Genomic DNA, 14,630 nt, shown 5'->3' on the forward strand with positions numbered 1-14,630 from the left:
TGGTTGTAATTCGAGTATATTTACAGTTTGAATTTCACGCCCACTTATACAACATCTAACTATATGTTTTATAAAGCTAACAACGGTGTCCGATTTCAAGTTAATGAATATTTGTGAATTCCAGAGGAATTCTAAAAAGAGGCTAGCTCGCATTGATAGAGCTCCATCCAGCTGCAGGCTCTATCAATGAGACTCATGGACAAGCGGCGTTTATTTTCCCAATCGTTTATTTAAATAACTCAACACATTATAATTACACACATTATAAGATTAACTAGAATCTGTGGTAAGAGAATGCTGGCGTAACAAGCTCTCGCTGACCGCGCTTTCACTCACATACACCGGGCATTTAGCTAGCTAGCAGGAAGAGGGGAGTTGCAGGCCCTGGAGCTCTGTCAGAGCAGCGCGGCGTTTGGTAGTAGTCCACCAGCCCAAACGGTGACTTTGTGCGGTATGAGGTGCTGTGGGCTGTGGCGCGCGGCCGGAGCTCAATCGGGCTCACAGCAAGCCGGGGTCTGTGGAGGAAGACAGGCCAGGCGGCGAGGCAGCAACACAGGCAGCACCAGCCTCTGAAGTCCGACACACAGTCGAACAAAATTTGCAATTAGACATCAATTTTCGTAAAACGGCCCATATTTGACCTCTAAGTAGATGATTTCTCGCATAAAAAAGTCTCAGAAGTGAATTTAATGGTAAAATAGCATATGAACAATGTATACATTTTCTGAGATCTGCACGACCTAGATTCAGAAGACTAGCTGATCTCAGGTCAGTTGTGTAGCCTATGTAAATGTTGGGGCGTGACCGTTCTCTTAATACACCCATGGCTGTGACAAAGGTTCCTGTTTTTGGGAGTTTGACGTCAACTTCCAGCTTTGTTGGGATTCGCCCGTTTTCAGCAGCAGTTTCAAAATATGAGATTTTCATAGTAAAGGGGTGTCAGTGGGACTTTGAGCTTCTATGTATGTCCTATTTACCCACCGAACTGTCGTTATTCAACTATGACAGGGTAAAATCAGTTTTGCATTCTATCACCCCTTTGAACAGAAGTAGGATAGTGTAGAGACTTTACCCTGCTGTTGTTGTTCTGTTGAACAGCAGTAGGATAGTGTAGTGACTTTACCCTGCTGTTAAACTCCCTTCCTCCTCATCAAGGACTCCAACATGTTTACGTTTTAGGTGCTGACTCATCACCGTGGTGCGCCCGTGCCATGCCGTGTCGCTTTTGCTTATCTTGTAATTAACACGTTTTTGATTTATTTAGTGTGAAATGCTCCCACACCTTGGATGTCTTAGGTTGTAGTGATTTCTCTGCCTCCGCCGTGTGTTTCAGAACATCGTTACGGGTCTCTCCGGTCTCTCTCTGTATTTCCTCTACCCCCGCTCTGCTCTTTTTTTTTCTTTCGCTCCGCGCTGCTCCGCTCTGCGCTCAACTCAATTTTTTTTTTATCTCCGCGACTAGGTGGCCTAATAGTTGCGCGACACAACGAATCGATAATTAAATTCGTTGCCAACTTTTTTAGTAATCGAATTTTATCGATTTTATCGATTCGTTGTTGCAGCCCTAATATGAACTGTGGTTTCATACGTACTGAAAGATATTTAAAAAGCAACGATTGGTTCCTCTTTCGATTTCTGCGGTGCCGTTCAGGTCCTTGAACTCAAACTGAAGACCTGAACCCGGCTGGAACCTGATATTGACATCATTTGGGTTCATGTCCAGACGAGTTAATGTCAACCTGTGGAGGAGCAAACACAATATATAAATATGCAATCATTAAAAACCAAGAAACTAAAGATAATGATAAACTATAAATAAGAAAATATAAATAAAGAAATTATTTTAAAAAAGGGGAATATAAAGAATAGAACAGTAATAATAATAATATGATAATTTTACCTTTTAATGTGGCACGTTAACAACTGGAAATCCTCAAAAGGTTTTTTAATCAGCTCCTTCAAAAACTTCAGACCTAAATCTTTCACTGCAAAAACACAACACAAATACTAGTTCAGTGAAAACACAGAACACATGTCTCTAGATATGAAACACACACACACACACACACACACACACACACATAGACACACACAAACACACACACAAACACACACATACACACACACAAACACATACACACACACACACACAGACACACACACACACACACACACACACAAATACTACTCCAGTGAAAGCACGTCTCTAGATATGAAACTAAATGTTGCTCATCTTCTCTATCATCATTCCTAGGTGCTGCAATTTCTTCATCTTCATTTTAGATTTGTTCTCCTTTTTCTTTAAATTAATCAAAGTTTCATAAAGCCCTAAAAAGTCACTAAAACACTTCCTCAGCATCCTTCTCTTAACCTTATGTTTATGACAGAGGGATGAATCAGTGTGTGCTTCTCAACACAGATCTTACAGAGCTCCGTCGCTTTGTCGGTGATTCTCACTTTGAGTCCGGTGGGACCGTCGGCAGTGATGGAGGAACAGAGGGAGAGCAGGAAGAAGAGGGAAAACACACAGGAAGTCATCCTGACAAACTAACCTGAAACACAGAAGATACATGTTCAACGCTAAAGGGTAACATTGTTTTCTATGCAACCTGGACTCTATGTCCCCATGTTTTAGTGTCTCAAAATTTTAAATACTTTCCCCCTTTTTTCCCTTTTTGGTGCCATTCCTTGCTACCTGAGTATTAACTTCTCCTTGTTACATCTACCTGTAGTAGCCGGGAAATCCCTGGACGTCTCCTTTGGTACCTGAGACGTCTCCTTGTTACCTGAGTAGCCAGGTAGGAAATCCCTGGACGTCTCCTTGCTAACCTGACATGCCCTTTGTTACCTGAGTAGCCAGGTAGGAAATCCCTGGACTCCTTCTGCTACCTGAGACGTCTCCTTGTTACCTGAGTAGCCAGGTAGGAAACCCTGGACGTCCCCTTGTTACCTGAGACGTCTCCTTCTTACCTGAGTAGCAAGGTAGGAAATCCCTGGACCCTCTCCTTGCTACCTGAGACGTCTTCTCCTTGTTACCTGAGTAGCCTAGGTAATCCCTGGACGTCTCCTCCTTGCTACCTGAGAGTCTCCTTGTTACCTGAGTAGCCAGGTAGGAAATCCCTGGACGTCTCCTTGTTACCTGAGACGTCTCCTTGTTACCTGAGTAGCCAGGTAGGAAATCCCTGGACGTCTCCTTGCTACCTGAGACGTCTCCTTGTTACCTGAGTAGCCAGGTAGGAAATCCCTGGACGTCTCCTTGCTACATGAGACGTCTCCTTGTTACCTGAGTAGCCAGGTAGGAAATCCCTGGACGTCTCCTTGCTACCTGAGACGTCTCCTTGTTACCTGAGAAGCCAGGTAGGAAATCCCTGGACGTCTCCTTGTTACCTGAGACGTCTCCTTCTTACCTGAGTAGCCAGGTAGGAAATCCCTGGACGTCTCCTTGCTACCTGAGACGTCTCCTTGTTACCTGAGTAGCAAGGAAAATCCCTGGACGTCTCCTTGCTACCTGAGACGTCTCCTTGTTACCTGAGTAGCCAGGTAGGAAACTCTGGACGTCTCCTTGCTACCTGAGACGTCTCCTTGTTACCTGAGTAGCCAGGTAGGAAATCCCTGGACGTCTCCTTGCTACATGAGACGTCTCCTTGTTACCTGAGTAGCCAGGTAGGAAATCCCTGGACGTCTCCTTGCTACCTGAGACGTCTCCTTGTTACCTGAGAAGCCAGGTAGGAAATCCCTGGACGTCTCCTTGTTACCTGAGACGTCTCCTTCTTACCTGAGTAGCCAGGTAGGAAATCCCTGGACGTCTCCTTGCTACCTGAGACGTCTCCTTGTTACCTGAGTAGCAAGGTAGGAAATCCCTGGACGTCTCCTTGCTACCTGAGACGTCTCCTTGTTACCTGAGTAGCCAGGTAGGTAATCCCTGGACGTCTCCTTGCTACCTGAGACGTCTCCTTGTTACCTGAGAAGCCAGGTAGGAAATCCCTGGACGTCTCCTTGTTACCTGAGACGTCTCCTTGTTACCTGAGTAGCCAGGTAGGTAATCCCTGGATGTCTCCTTGTTACCTGAGACGTCTCCTTGTTACCTGAGTAGCCAGGTAGGTAATCCCTGGACGTCTCCTTGTTACCTGAGTAGCCAGGTAGGTAATCCCTGGACGTCTCCTTGTTACCTGAGACGTCTCCTTGTTACCTGAGTAGCCAGGTAGGAAATCCCTGGACATCTCCTTGCTACCTGAGACGTCTCCTTGTTACCTGAGTAGCCAGGTAGGTAGGTAATGCCAGGTGTATTAATGAGTGATATCACTGAGGGATTGGCTGAGCAAGGAGACTAGAGCGCGCATTAGCATTGTCGGTGTGACAGTATAATTTTTTAGGAGAGAGAGAGAAAGAGAGAAAGGGGGAGAAAGACAGACAGAGAGAGAGAGAGAGAGAGAGATGAAGGGAGAGAGAGAGAGAGGGTAGGACATAAAAGATACGACTCTGGGCAGAGTCCCCTCTCACCTCCGATCCAGTCCAGCCCCACAATAGACAACAGAAACCCCAACTCAACAAAGTTAATACACAAAGAGTCCACACCAGAGCCCAGCCCTCTCATCGGCAGATCAACCAATCCCGTCACAGCGGAGCCCAACCCAGAAGAACCATGACCAGACCAGCCCAACCAGAGCCCAGCACAGCAAGGCCCAGGCTAGCAGTACTCAGCCCAGGAGAGCTCAAACCAGCAGACCCCAGCTCAATAATACCGAACCCGGCCAAGCTGAACCATGCCCTCATGCAAGGACCTCCTACACCACAAGTACACATGAGGAGAGCACTCTGCTGGACAACTGCCACTGCTGTGGAGCTGTACAACACCACCCAACCTACTCAGACATAGTCCAAGGTAGTAAACACCCAGTCTGTACCCACATCGGAGAAGTTAGGCAACCGCTTCAACTCATCTTCCAGAAGTTAGGCTAAAAAAAAAGAAACGGATAAGAGAAGAATACCCATATGTATTCATTTGTGACTATTTCTTTCTTTTTAATTTCTCTTTCAATGACTCAACCAAGAATATACATAATATACATGACAAGATCATTCTCCATAACTTCCTGGAATATCCAGGAGCCAAAAGTCTTAACTCTGACTTTCTACTTTGTATCAAACACCATGACATTGGTGTTCTATTGGAAACAGATTTAAGTACCCACTGTCCCTCAGGCTTTTTTCTTTGTATCTTCAAAATAAAAAAACAAAACGTGACAGAGAGTTATAATTTGGTTTAAAGAATTCCTGACACCATATCTATCTGTCAAAAAGAAAGAACTCACTTGAGTGTGGTTGAAGCTGAATAAAGGAGTTATAAGTCATGACAATGACCTCTACATCTGTGCAGTGTATGCCCCACCTGCAGAATCCCCATACTTTAAAGAAGAGTTCTTCACTGACCTGAACTCAGAGTGCAGCCATTTCCAGGCTCAGGGCAATGTGCTGCTATGTGGGGAATTAATGCTAGAACAGGTTTGGAAAATGAAATAGTCAAAATAAGTGAGAAAGATAACAAATTCATTACATCACCAATCTTGGAAAATCAGATGAAATCTAGACACAACCCTGACTCTGTTATTAATAGAAATGGTAAAGAGCTAGTGCATCTGTGTCGAGGCCTAGGCCTGTACTTTCTGAATGGTAGGATGACAGGGGACTCATTAGGCCGGTTCACATACTGCTCAGCTCTTCGGTCTAGTGTAGTCGACTACGCAATTACTGGACCCCTCCTCCATCACTGTAAGACCACAGTTACCACTTTCAGACCACTGCCAGATAAATGTATATCTGAAAAGAACACTTATATAGACACTAAAAAACTTGTAAAACTCAACCTGTCCTATAAATGGACATCTGACAGTGTGTCTGAATTCACCAATGCAGTTAACTCAGTTGAAATTACTAATCTCATTAACAACTTTTTAGTAACAACATTCACACCAAATCATGCAGATGTAACTATGGCAGTAAATCAAATAAATGAACTATATCACAGGATTGCCCTCAAAGCTAATCTCTTGAGGGGTAATCCTAAACCCTAAAACACAACCCACAAAGAAAAAATGGTTTGACAAGGAGTGTGAACTGATGAGGAAAAACCTCCAAAAAATCTCCAACCAAAAACACCGCCAACCACACAACCCAGAAATTAGAGAAAACTACTGCAGCAAACTTAAAGAATATAAACATATGATTCAGAAGAAAAAAGAAAAACACTATAATGAAACCCTAGAAGAAATAGAAACCTCAATAAGGCAGAATCAGTTTTGGGAAAAATGGAATAACCTAAACCCAAAACCAAACCAAGACACACCTCTGAAAGACAGAGGAACATGGAGGAATTACTTTGAAAACCTTTACAACACAATCCCATCAGATAATCTTACAATTGGCCAACAAGTCATTACACAAAAGTTACACTCCCTTGAAAAAAAATCATAAAAGACAATCAAAACCCACTTGACTGATGAAATCACCCAAGAGGAATTAACACACACTCCATAAACTAAAACCAAAATAAGCATATGGACCTGACAGCATCAGGACTGGAATGCTGAAACACAGCACCCCCGAGCTGGAGAAGGCCCTTTTAAAGCTGTTTGATCTCGTTCTTCAAGCTGGCTGCTTCCCTGGGTCTGGAACAGGGGGCTTATATCCCCTATCTTTAGGTGTTTTTATTTTTTTATTTAACCTTTATTTAACCAGGTAGGCCATGGAGAACAGGCTCTAATTTACAACGGCGACCTGGCCAAGAAAAGCGTAAGCGTACAAGACAACATATCCAGTAGATTCACATTCAACATAGCACAAGAAAAAAAAAATACAAACAAAGGTACAGATTAAGTAGGCAGTTCAAGCCGGCACAAAGTGAGGTGTAAGTAAGTCGATGGATATGCGAAAGTGGTAAGGTGAATACATAATATACATGAGATAGACAATCTATAACCTTGCTGAGAAGTAGTAAAGAGTCAGAATACAGTTAGTGCAAAATTAAATTGTGGGCAAGATAGTTGTCACGTCACAGGAGGAATGAAGAGGAATTCCAAACGAAGATGCAAAAACTCAAAAGGTTTATTCAAAAATGGCAATATCCAAACACAAAAACTCGAAACAGAGAGTGTCATACTCAAACACTGACCGACAACTGAGGAGTGAGAAACAGGAACTTAAATACACCGAGGGTGATGAGAACAAAAACAGGTGAAGATGATTAACACAACTAGACACAGGTGATGACACTGAACTAAATTGAGCGTCAGCGTCAGTTCTGGCAGGCCAGGTAGTCAAGACGCTGCTAACGCTATTGGCCATCAACACGGTCTCATCAGCTGATCTGCTCCAGCTGAGCTGCATCAGCTGATCTGGATTAGCGCATCAGCTGGTCAACACCCCTCGCTGCTCAATGGCTACACTCAAACAGGGCGCCCTATTTAAAGCAGATTCAGTTTGCTCCTACCTGCTTGCTGCCGCTTCTCTGCCGCCCGCCACCTCCCCTGCTCCTCCTTGTCGTATAATAGCGTGGCATTTGCTTCTATGTCATCGTTGCTGCTCTGTTCATGTGGGGGAATAGTTAAGCTCACACAGTCCTAAACTGTGTGAGCGTTCCCTAATGCTGCTGCTGTCCTCTGACTCTCTGCTATTTCATGGTGCTCATGAAAGGTCAGAGGACTCCCTGAACAGAGCCATACCGCCAAAATTTAATTCCGAATTTATTAGCTGAAATGCAATTATTCAATAAAAATTTCCTAAATCATTTTTATTGTCATGTGTGTTCTTGACTTTATGGACCTGACAGAATTAACTAAACAGGTGAAGACAGAGATGATGATGAAAACACACTGAAAGTCCATGAAAACCTGACAATAGTGATGTGGACCCAGTGATCAGTTATAACGCAGTATATATAAACAGACAGTCTATATTATTGCTGAGAAGTAGTGAAGTCAATATATCCTTAGTGCAAGATGTAGTCTACTTAGTGATGTGGATGAGTAATAACACAGTAAACATGAACAGTCTGTCAAAATGCTGAATATAGTAAAGAGGCGATATACAGTTAGTGCAAATAGTGGAGACAAATTTGAACCCAATAACTACCGAGGCATCTGTGTGAACAGTTACCTGGGGAAGGTTTTCTGCTGTATTCTAAACGCCCGTCTACAGGTCTTCCTTACCGAACACAATGTCCTGAGTAAAGGTCAGATTGGCTTCTTACCAAAACATCTTACCACTGACCACATCTACACCCTACACACCCTAATCAATAAACTTGTTATTCAAGCAAACAAAAGTAAAATCTTTGCTTGTTTTGGTGATTTTAGGAAAGCATTTGACTCAATTTGGCATGATGGATTATTTTATAAAACTTTACAAAGCGGTGTAGGGGGTGAAATATATGATATAATCAAATCCATGTATATGGACAACAAAAGTGCTGAGAAAATTGATAACAGCAGAACAGAATACTTCACTCAGGGGCATGGGGTGAGACAGGGCTGTAGCTTGAGTCCTACCCTGTTCAACATCTATGTTAATGAGCTAGCTGTGTTACTGGAACAATCTACAGCTCCTGGACTCCCCCTAAACAATACAGAAGTTAAATTCCTGCTCTTTGCAGATGACCTGGTGCTGCTCTCGCCCTCCAAACAAGGCTTACAGCAGCACCTGGATCTGACCTTCTGTCAGAACTGGGCCCTGACAGTTAATTTGGAGACATAAAGAGGAGGAGAGAGGAGGGGAGGAAAGAAAAAATGTCTTCTACTATTCACAGTTACAGGTCATGTTCTTTTACGTGAATTCAACGTCTTTTTTATATTAACTTAGGTTAAAATAGGTTTATTAAACATAGCGTAAAACTGTGAAAGTAATAAAAACTCTACTGTAATTGTAGCAACAGTAAAACAATGATAATTTTGTCTTGTAATGTTTTTTCCATTTTTTTGCAGGAAAATTCTTAACTGTGTTAGTTAAAGCAGAGAGTGCAAAACAATTAATCTTCTTTAAAAAAGAAATTGAAATCTTACGGTTTTTCATGTTATTTGACATAAATTTACAGTCTAGTCTCTATTTTTGTTATTTTTAAAAACACAGGAAAAATCTTTGTTTGTTTTTTTACAGAAAGCAGAGAGTTCAGACCTGGAGAGAGGGTCGGAGAGCTGGATGCTGGTCCAGAGACGTCTGCCTGCTGTGATTGGTTGGCTGATGCTAGGCCAGAAATGCCTGCCGGCTGTGATTGGTCGGCTGGCTGAATGGCCCAGAAGCGTCTGCTTGCTGTGATTGGTTGGCTGGCTGGATGGCCCAAAAGCGTCTGCCTGCTGTGATTGGTCGGCTGGCTGGATGGTTGCTGGATGTGATGGTGGTCTCTGAGGACAGTCTGCAGGTTGTTGAGTCTCGGAGGAAGCCCCTGATCTCTGGGCCTGACAGGACAGAAGCAGTCCTTTTTAAAGGAAGCTGATTGGCCACACCTTCTGACAGGTGGAGCTGAGGACACAGAGGTTAGCCACGTAGGGACAACTCTCTGATACACCGCTGATTAAACAACTCAGCTCTTCTTAGGAAACACTTGTGCAAGACAGATCATAATGATGATATGTGGGGTTGAGACATAAGGTCTGTGTGAGGACGGGGCAGTTCCCCTTCTCTCTTCTTCCCCTTCGGCCTGTACTCTTCTTTGCAGAAATCTCCTAAACTTATTAATAATGTTGGTATTTTTCCAGTTCATGAACTGCTGTCTCTCAACGGCACACCTGTGACTGTTTTAAAAAGACTTCCTTTTTTGGGTTTTGGCCTTTCGTTTAAACAATTCAATTCAATTTTATTTATAGAATCAAATCATAACAAGAGTTATCTCAGGACACTTTACAGATAGAGTAGGTCTAGACCACACTCTATAATTTACAAAGCCACAATATTTACAGTGATTCCCCCCAGAGCAAGCATTAGCAGTGGCTAATGCGACAGTGGAGAGGAAAAACTCCTTTTTAGGAAGAAACCTCGGCAGACCCAGACTCTTGGTAGGCGGTGTCTGACGGGGCCGGTTGGGTGGGTGATGAACAGTGGCGATAATAGTCACATTAAAGATAATGGAACGGTGACTACAATGGTAGTCGTAGTAGTTCATGTCACAGCAGGGCGCTACAGGATGTAGTTTTGTTAGTAAACTCCCCAGAGTTAGGTTAGTAACAAGCATTTCTGGGACATGGATACATACAAAAGGAAACAGATGTAAAGAGTGAGAAGAGAGAAGCTCAATGTGTCACAGGAAGGAAGTAAATTCCCCGGCAGTCTAGAACTATAACAGCATAACTAAGAGAGACAGGTTAAGGAGAGGAGCCAGAACTCTCCCCAACCGGATCGGGCTGTACTGGCCTGCCTCCCTCTATTTTTATATGGTAGATGAATCTAGCGACTATGAAGAGAAGCAGGTGGGCCGGGTTAGGCGGACGCTGCAACTCCTCACTCCCTAACTATAAGCTTTATCAAAGAGTAGAGTTATCAGTTTATTCTTAAATGAGGTGATGGTGTCTGCCCCCCAAACCCAAACTGGGAGCTGGTTCCACAGGGCCTGCTGCGCTCCCATTCTGGTCACCATTTTTTTTAGACAAATTGTGGACAAGGTGGCTCTCTGGATGTGGTCACCGCTATAGTAGGTTAGGGCGTTGTTATCGTTCTACATCACAGTGCTGGCATCACTGGTCTTGGTGATCCGGTTCTCTTCTGGTCGGACCGTGGTGTATAGGTGCCTCTTCTTGCCGTTCTGTTCAAGGGATGGGGCGGTCGGTTGTTTTTTTTTGCTTGCTCCGCCAAAAACACCCACACAAAAAGGGACCTAATCGGTTCCATGTTGGTCCTTTCCATCCACCATGCTGCCCGTCTCTCTACCACTATTGTCTCTCTACATACTACTCTACTGTTCTTTCATCAGTGTCTCTCTACTGTGTCTCACTCTCTCTGTTGTCTCTGTAGTCTCTGTGTCTCTCACTGTTGTCTCTTTGTCTCTCTACTGTGTCTCACTGTTGTCTCACTGTCTCTCACTGTGTCTCATACAGTGTCTCTCACTGTTGTGTCTCACTGTTGTCTCTTACATACCTCTCTGCTGGTGTCTCTATACTACCTCTCTCTGTGTCTCACATCCTCTACTGTGTCTCTCCACATGTTGTCTCTCATACTATTCTCTCTACTGTTGTCTCTCTACATACCTCGTTGTCTCTACTGTTGTCTCTCTCTGTTGTGCTGTCTCTGGACTACTCACTGTGTCTTGTGTCTCTCTACATGCTGTGTCTCTCACTGTTGTCTCATACTACTCTGTTGTGTCTCTCACTGTTGTCTCTGTGTCTCTCTGGTCTCTAGCGTTGGTCTCTACGTAGTCTTTCCTCTGTTGTCTCTCTGTTGTCTCTCTGGTTGTCTCTCTATTGTCTCTCTGCTGTCTCTCTCTGATTTTCTCTCATGATTCTCTCTACTGTTGTCTCTCTACTGATCTCTGTCTCTACTGTTGTCTCTATCTCTACTTGTGTCTCTCTCTACTGTTGTCTCTCTAATCCTCTCTGTTGTCTCTCTGTACTACTTCTACTGTTTGTCTTACATACTCTACTTTGTCTCTACATGCCACTCTACTGTTGTCTCTCTACTGCTGTCTCTCTACTGATTGTCTCTCTGTACTCTCTACTGATGTCTCTCTACATACTACTCTGTTTGTCTCTCTAAAATCCGGTTGTCTCTCTACATACTGCTCTCTACTGTTTGTCCTATCTACATACTACTCTCTACTGATTTCTCTCTACATGTTAGAATTTCTCTCTACTTTGTCTCTAATACTGATGTCTCTCCCCTACATATTACTCTCTACTGTTGTCTCTCTACATACTACTCTCTACTAGTTGTCTCTCTACATACTACTCTCTACTGATGTCTCTCTACATACCTACTCTCTACTGTTGTCTCTACATACTACTCTCTACGTTATCTCTCTACATACTACTCTCTACTATTCCCCCTTGTCTCTCTACATACTACTCTCTACTATTTGTCTCTCTACATTACTACTCTCTACTGTTGTCCATAACTACTGTCCTCTACATAATACTCTTTTATCTCTCTACCTTTCTCTCTACATACTACTCTAAAGTTGTCTCTCTACATACTACTCTCTACTGTTGTCTCTCTACATACTACTCTCTACTGATGTCTCTCTACATACTACTCTCTACTGTTGTCTCTCTACATACTACTCTACTGTTGTCTCTCTACAGACTACTCTCTACTGTTGTCTCTCTACATACTACTCTACTGATGTCTCTCTACATACTACTCTCTACTGTTGTCTCTCTACATACTACTCTCTAGTGTTGTCTCTCTACATACTACTCTCTACTGATGTCACTCTACATACTACTCTCTACTGTTGTCTCTCTACATACTAATCTACTGTTGTCTCTCTACATACTACTCTCTACTGATGTCTCTCTACATATTACTCTCTACTTTTGTCTCTCTACATACTCTACTCGCACTGTTTCCTCTACATACTACTCTCTACTGATGTCTCTCTACATACTTACACTCCCACTGTTGTCTCTCTACATACTCACTCTCTACTGATGTCTCTCTACATACCACTCTCACTGTTGTCTCTCTACATACTACTCACTCTACTACATCTCTCTACATACTACTCTCTACTGTTGTTCTCTCACATACCACTCTCCTCCTGATGTCCTCTCTACATACCACTCTCCACTGTTGTCCTCCTACATACCACTCTTCTACTGATGTCTCTCCACATACCACTCTACTGTTGTCTCCTCCTACATACTACTCTCTACTGGCTCTCTACATACTACTCTCTACTGTTGTCTCTACATACTAATCTCTACTGTTGTCTCTGTACATACTCACCTCCTACTGTTGTCTCTGTACATACTACTCTCCACCGTTGTCTCTCTACATACCACTCTTACTGTTGTCTCTCTACATACTACTCTCTACTGTTGTCTTTCTACATACTACCTCTACTGCTGTCTCTCTACATACTACTCTCTACTGATGCTCTCTACATACTACTCTCTACTGTTGTCTCTCTACATACTACTCTCTACTGATGTCTCTCTACATACTACTCTACTGTTGTCTTTCTACATACTACTCTCTACTTATGTCTCTCTACATACTACTCTCTACTGTTGTCTCTCTACATACTAATCTCTACTGTTGTCTCTGTACATACTACTCTCTACCGTTGTCTCTCTACATACCACTCTCTACTGTTGTCTCTCTACATACTACTCTCTACTGTTGTCTCTCTACATACTACTCTCTACTGTTGTCTCTCTACATACTACTCTCTACTGTTGTCTCTCTACATACTACTCTCTACTGTTGTCTCTCTACATACTACTCTACTGATGTCTCTACATACCACTCTACTGTTGTCCTTTCTACATACTACTCTCTACTTATGTCTCTCTACATACTACTCTCTACTGTTGTCTCTCTACATACTAATCTCTACTGTTGTCTCTGTACATACTACTCTCTACCGTTGTCTCTCTACATACCACTCTCTACTGTTGTCTCTCTACATACTACTCTCTACTGTTGTCTGTCTACATACTACTGTCTACTGTTGTCTTTCTACATACTACTCTCTACTGCTGTCTCTCTACATACCACTCTCTACTGTTGTCTCTCTACATACTAATTCTAATTGTTGTCTCTTCTACATACTACTCCCTACTCTTGTCTCTCTATACTACTTTTACTTGTTGTTCATACTTACTTCTACTGTTGTTCTTCTACATACTAATTTTACCTGATGTCTCTTTACATACTACTTCTACTGTTGTCTCTTTCTACATACTAATTTCTAATTGTTGTCTCTACATACTAATTCCACTGTTGTCTCTTTCTACATACTACTTTACTGAAAGAGTTCTACATACTCTACTGTTGTCTTCTACATACTCACTTCTACTGTTGTTCTTTCTAATACTTACTTTACTGTTGTTCTGTACATATCTACTCTACTGATGTCAATTTACATATCTGACCCACTGTTGAAAACTTCTATACTACTTCTCTACTGATAAACTTTACGTCTCGATAAGGAGGAGCCATACTTTGATGATGATCTTTTGACCTGGGGTCAAGAGGTCACCCGTCGGATTGATGCTCTGTGGACTGTCTGAAATTTAAGCCGAAGAAGCATGGTCCCGAAATGACGGTGTTAAGGATGCAATGAGGCCAGGAAATTTCATTTAAATGATCCAATGAGCCAAGATGAAATATCCGATGTGTTTGAAAATGATCCAGTGGAAGGCAATTTTGAGCATAAAGGTTTTCCCGCTTGAAAGATATTTTTCTATCTCTACAGCATGAATAAGTTTGATACTTCACCTGATGCGATGAAATGAGCCAATGACCAAGAATTAACCGCATCTTTACACCCTTGAGCAGAGCAGAACGTAGGGCAGGGCTTAAAATAGAATGTGGTATTGCGGTATTGAGCCCCCTAAAGTTTGTACACCCAGACTAATGTTCGGTCTCCCAATAGGGTAATAGTGTTTACTTCATATGTTTATGATAAGCCGATCTTATTTTACTCT

The 14,630-nt window shown here is 42.7% G+C and overlaps 2 protein-coding genes across 2 annotated transcripts in view; both read right to left on the bottom strand.

Annotated features, from left to right (window-relative positions):
* The window catches only part of LOC120573898 (phospholipid transfer protein-like), a 28,903-nt gene extending 19,297 nt beyond the window's left edge, over positions 1 to 9,606 (bottom strand). The window contains exons 1-4 of the mRNA XM_039823805.1: positions 9,166 to 9,606; positions 2,427 to 2,552; positions 1,901 to 1,985; positions 1,593 to 1,739 (exon numbers count right to left, since the gene is read on the bottom strand). Coding sequence (XP_039679739.1) covers positions 1,593 to 1,739; positions 1,901 to 1,985; positions 2,427 to 2,538 — 344 coding nt within the window. The 5' untranslated portion in view covers positions 2,539 to 2,552; positions 9,166 to 9,606. The remainder of the gene's footprint in view (positions 1 to 1,592; positions 1,740 to 1,900; positions 1,986 to 2,426; positions 2,553 to 9,165) is intronic.
* The window catches only part of LOC120575328, a 16,043-nt gene continuing 7,427 nt past the window's right edge, over positions 6,015 to 14,630 (bottom strand). The window contains exons 5-7 of the mRNA XM_039826046.1: positions 9,146 to 9,494; positions 7,487 to 7,580; positions 6,015 to 6,067 (exon numbers count right to left, since the gene is read on the bottom strand). Coding sequence (XP_039681980.1) covers positions 6,015 to 6,067; positions 7,487 to 7,580; positions 9,146 to 9,494 — 496 coding nt within the window. The remainder of the gene's footprint in view (positions 6,068 to 7,486; positions 7,581 to 9,145; positions 9,495 to 14,630) is intronic.

Source organism: Perca fluviatilis, chromosome 15 (genome assembly GCF_010015445.1).
Source record: "Perca fluviatilis chromosome 15, GENO_Pfluv_1.0, whole genome shotgun sequence".
Lineage (NCBI taxonomy): Eukaryota > Metazoa > Chordata > Actinopteri > Perciformes > Percidae > Perca > Perca fluviatilis.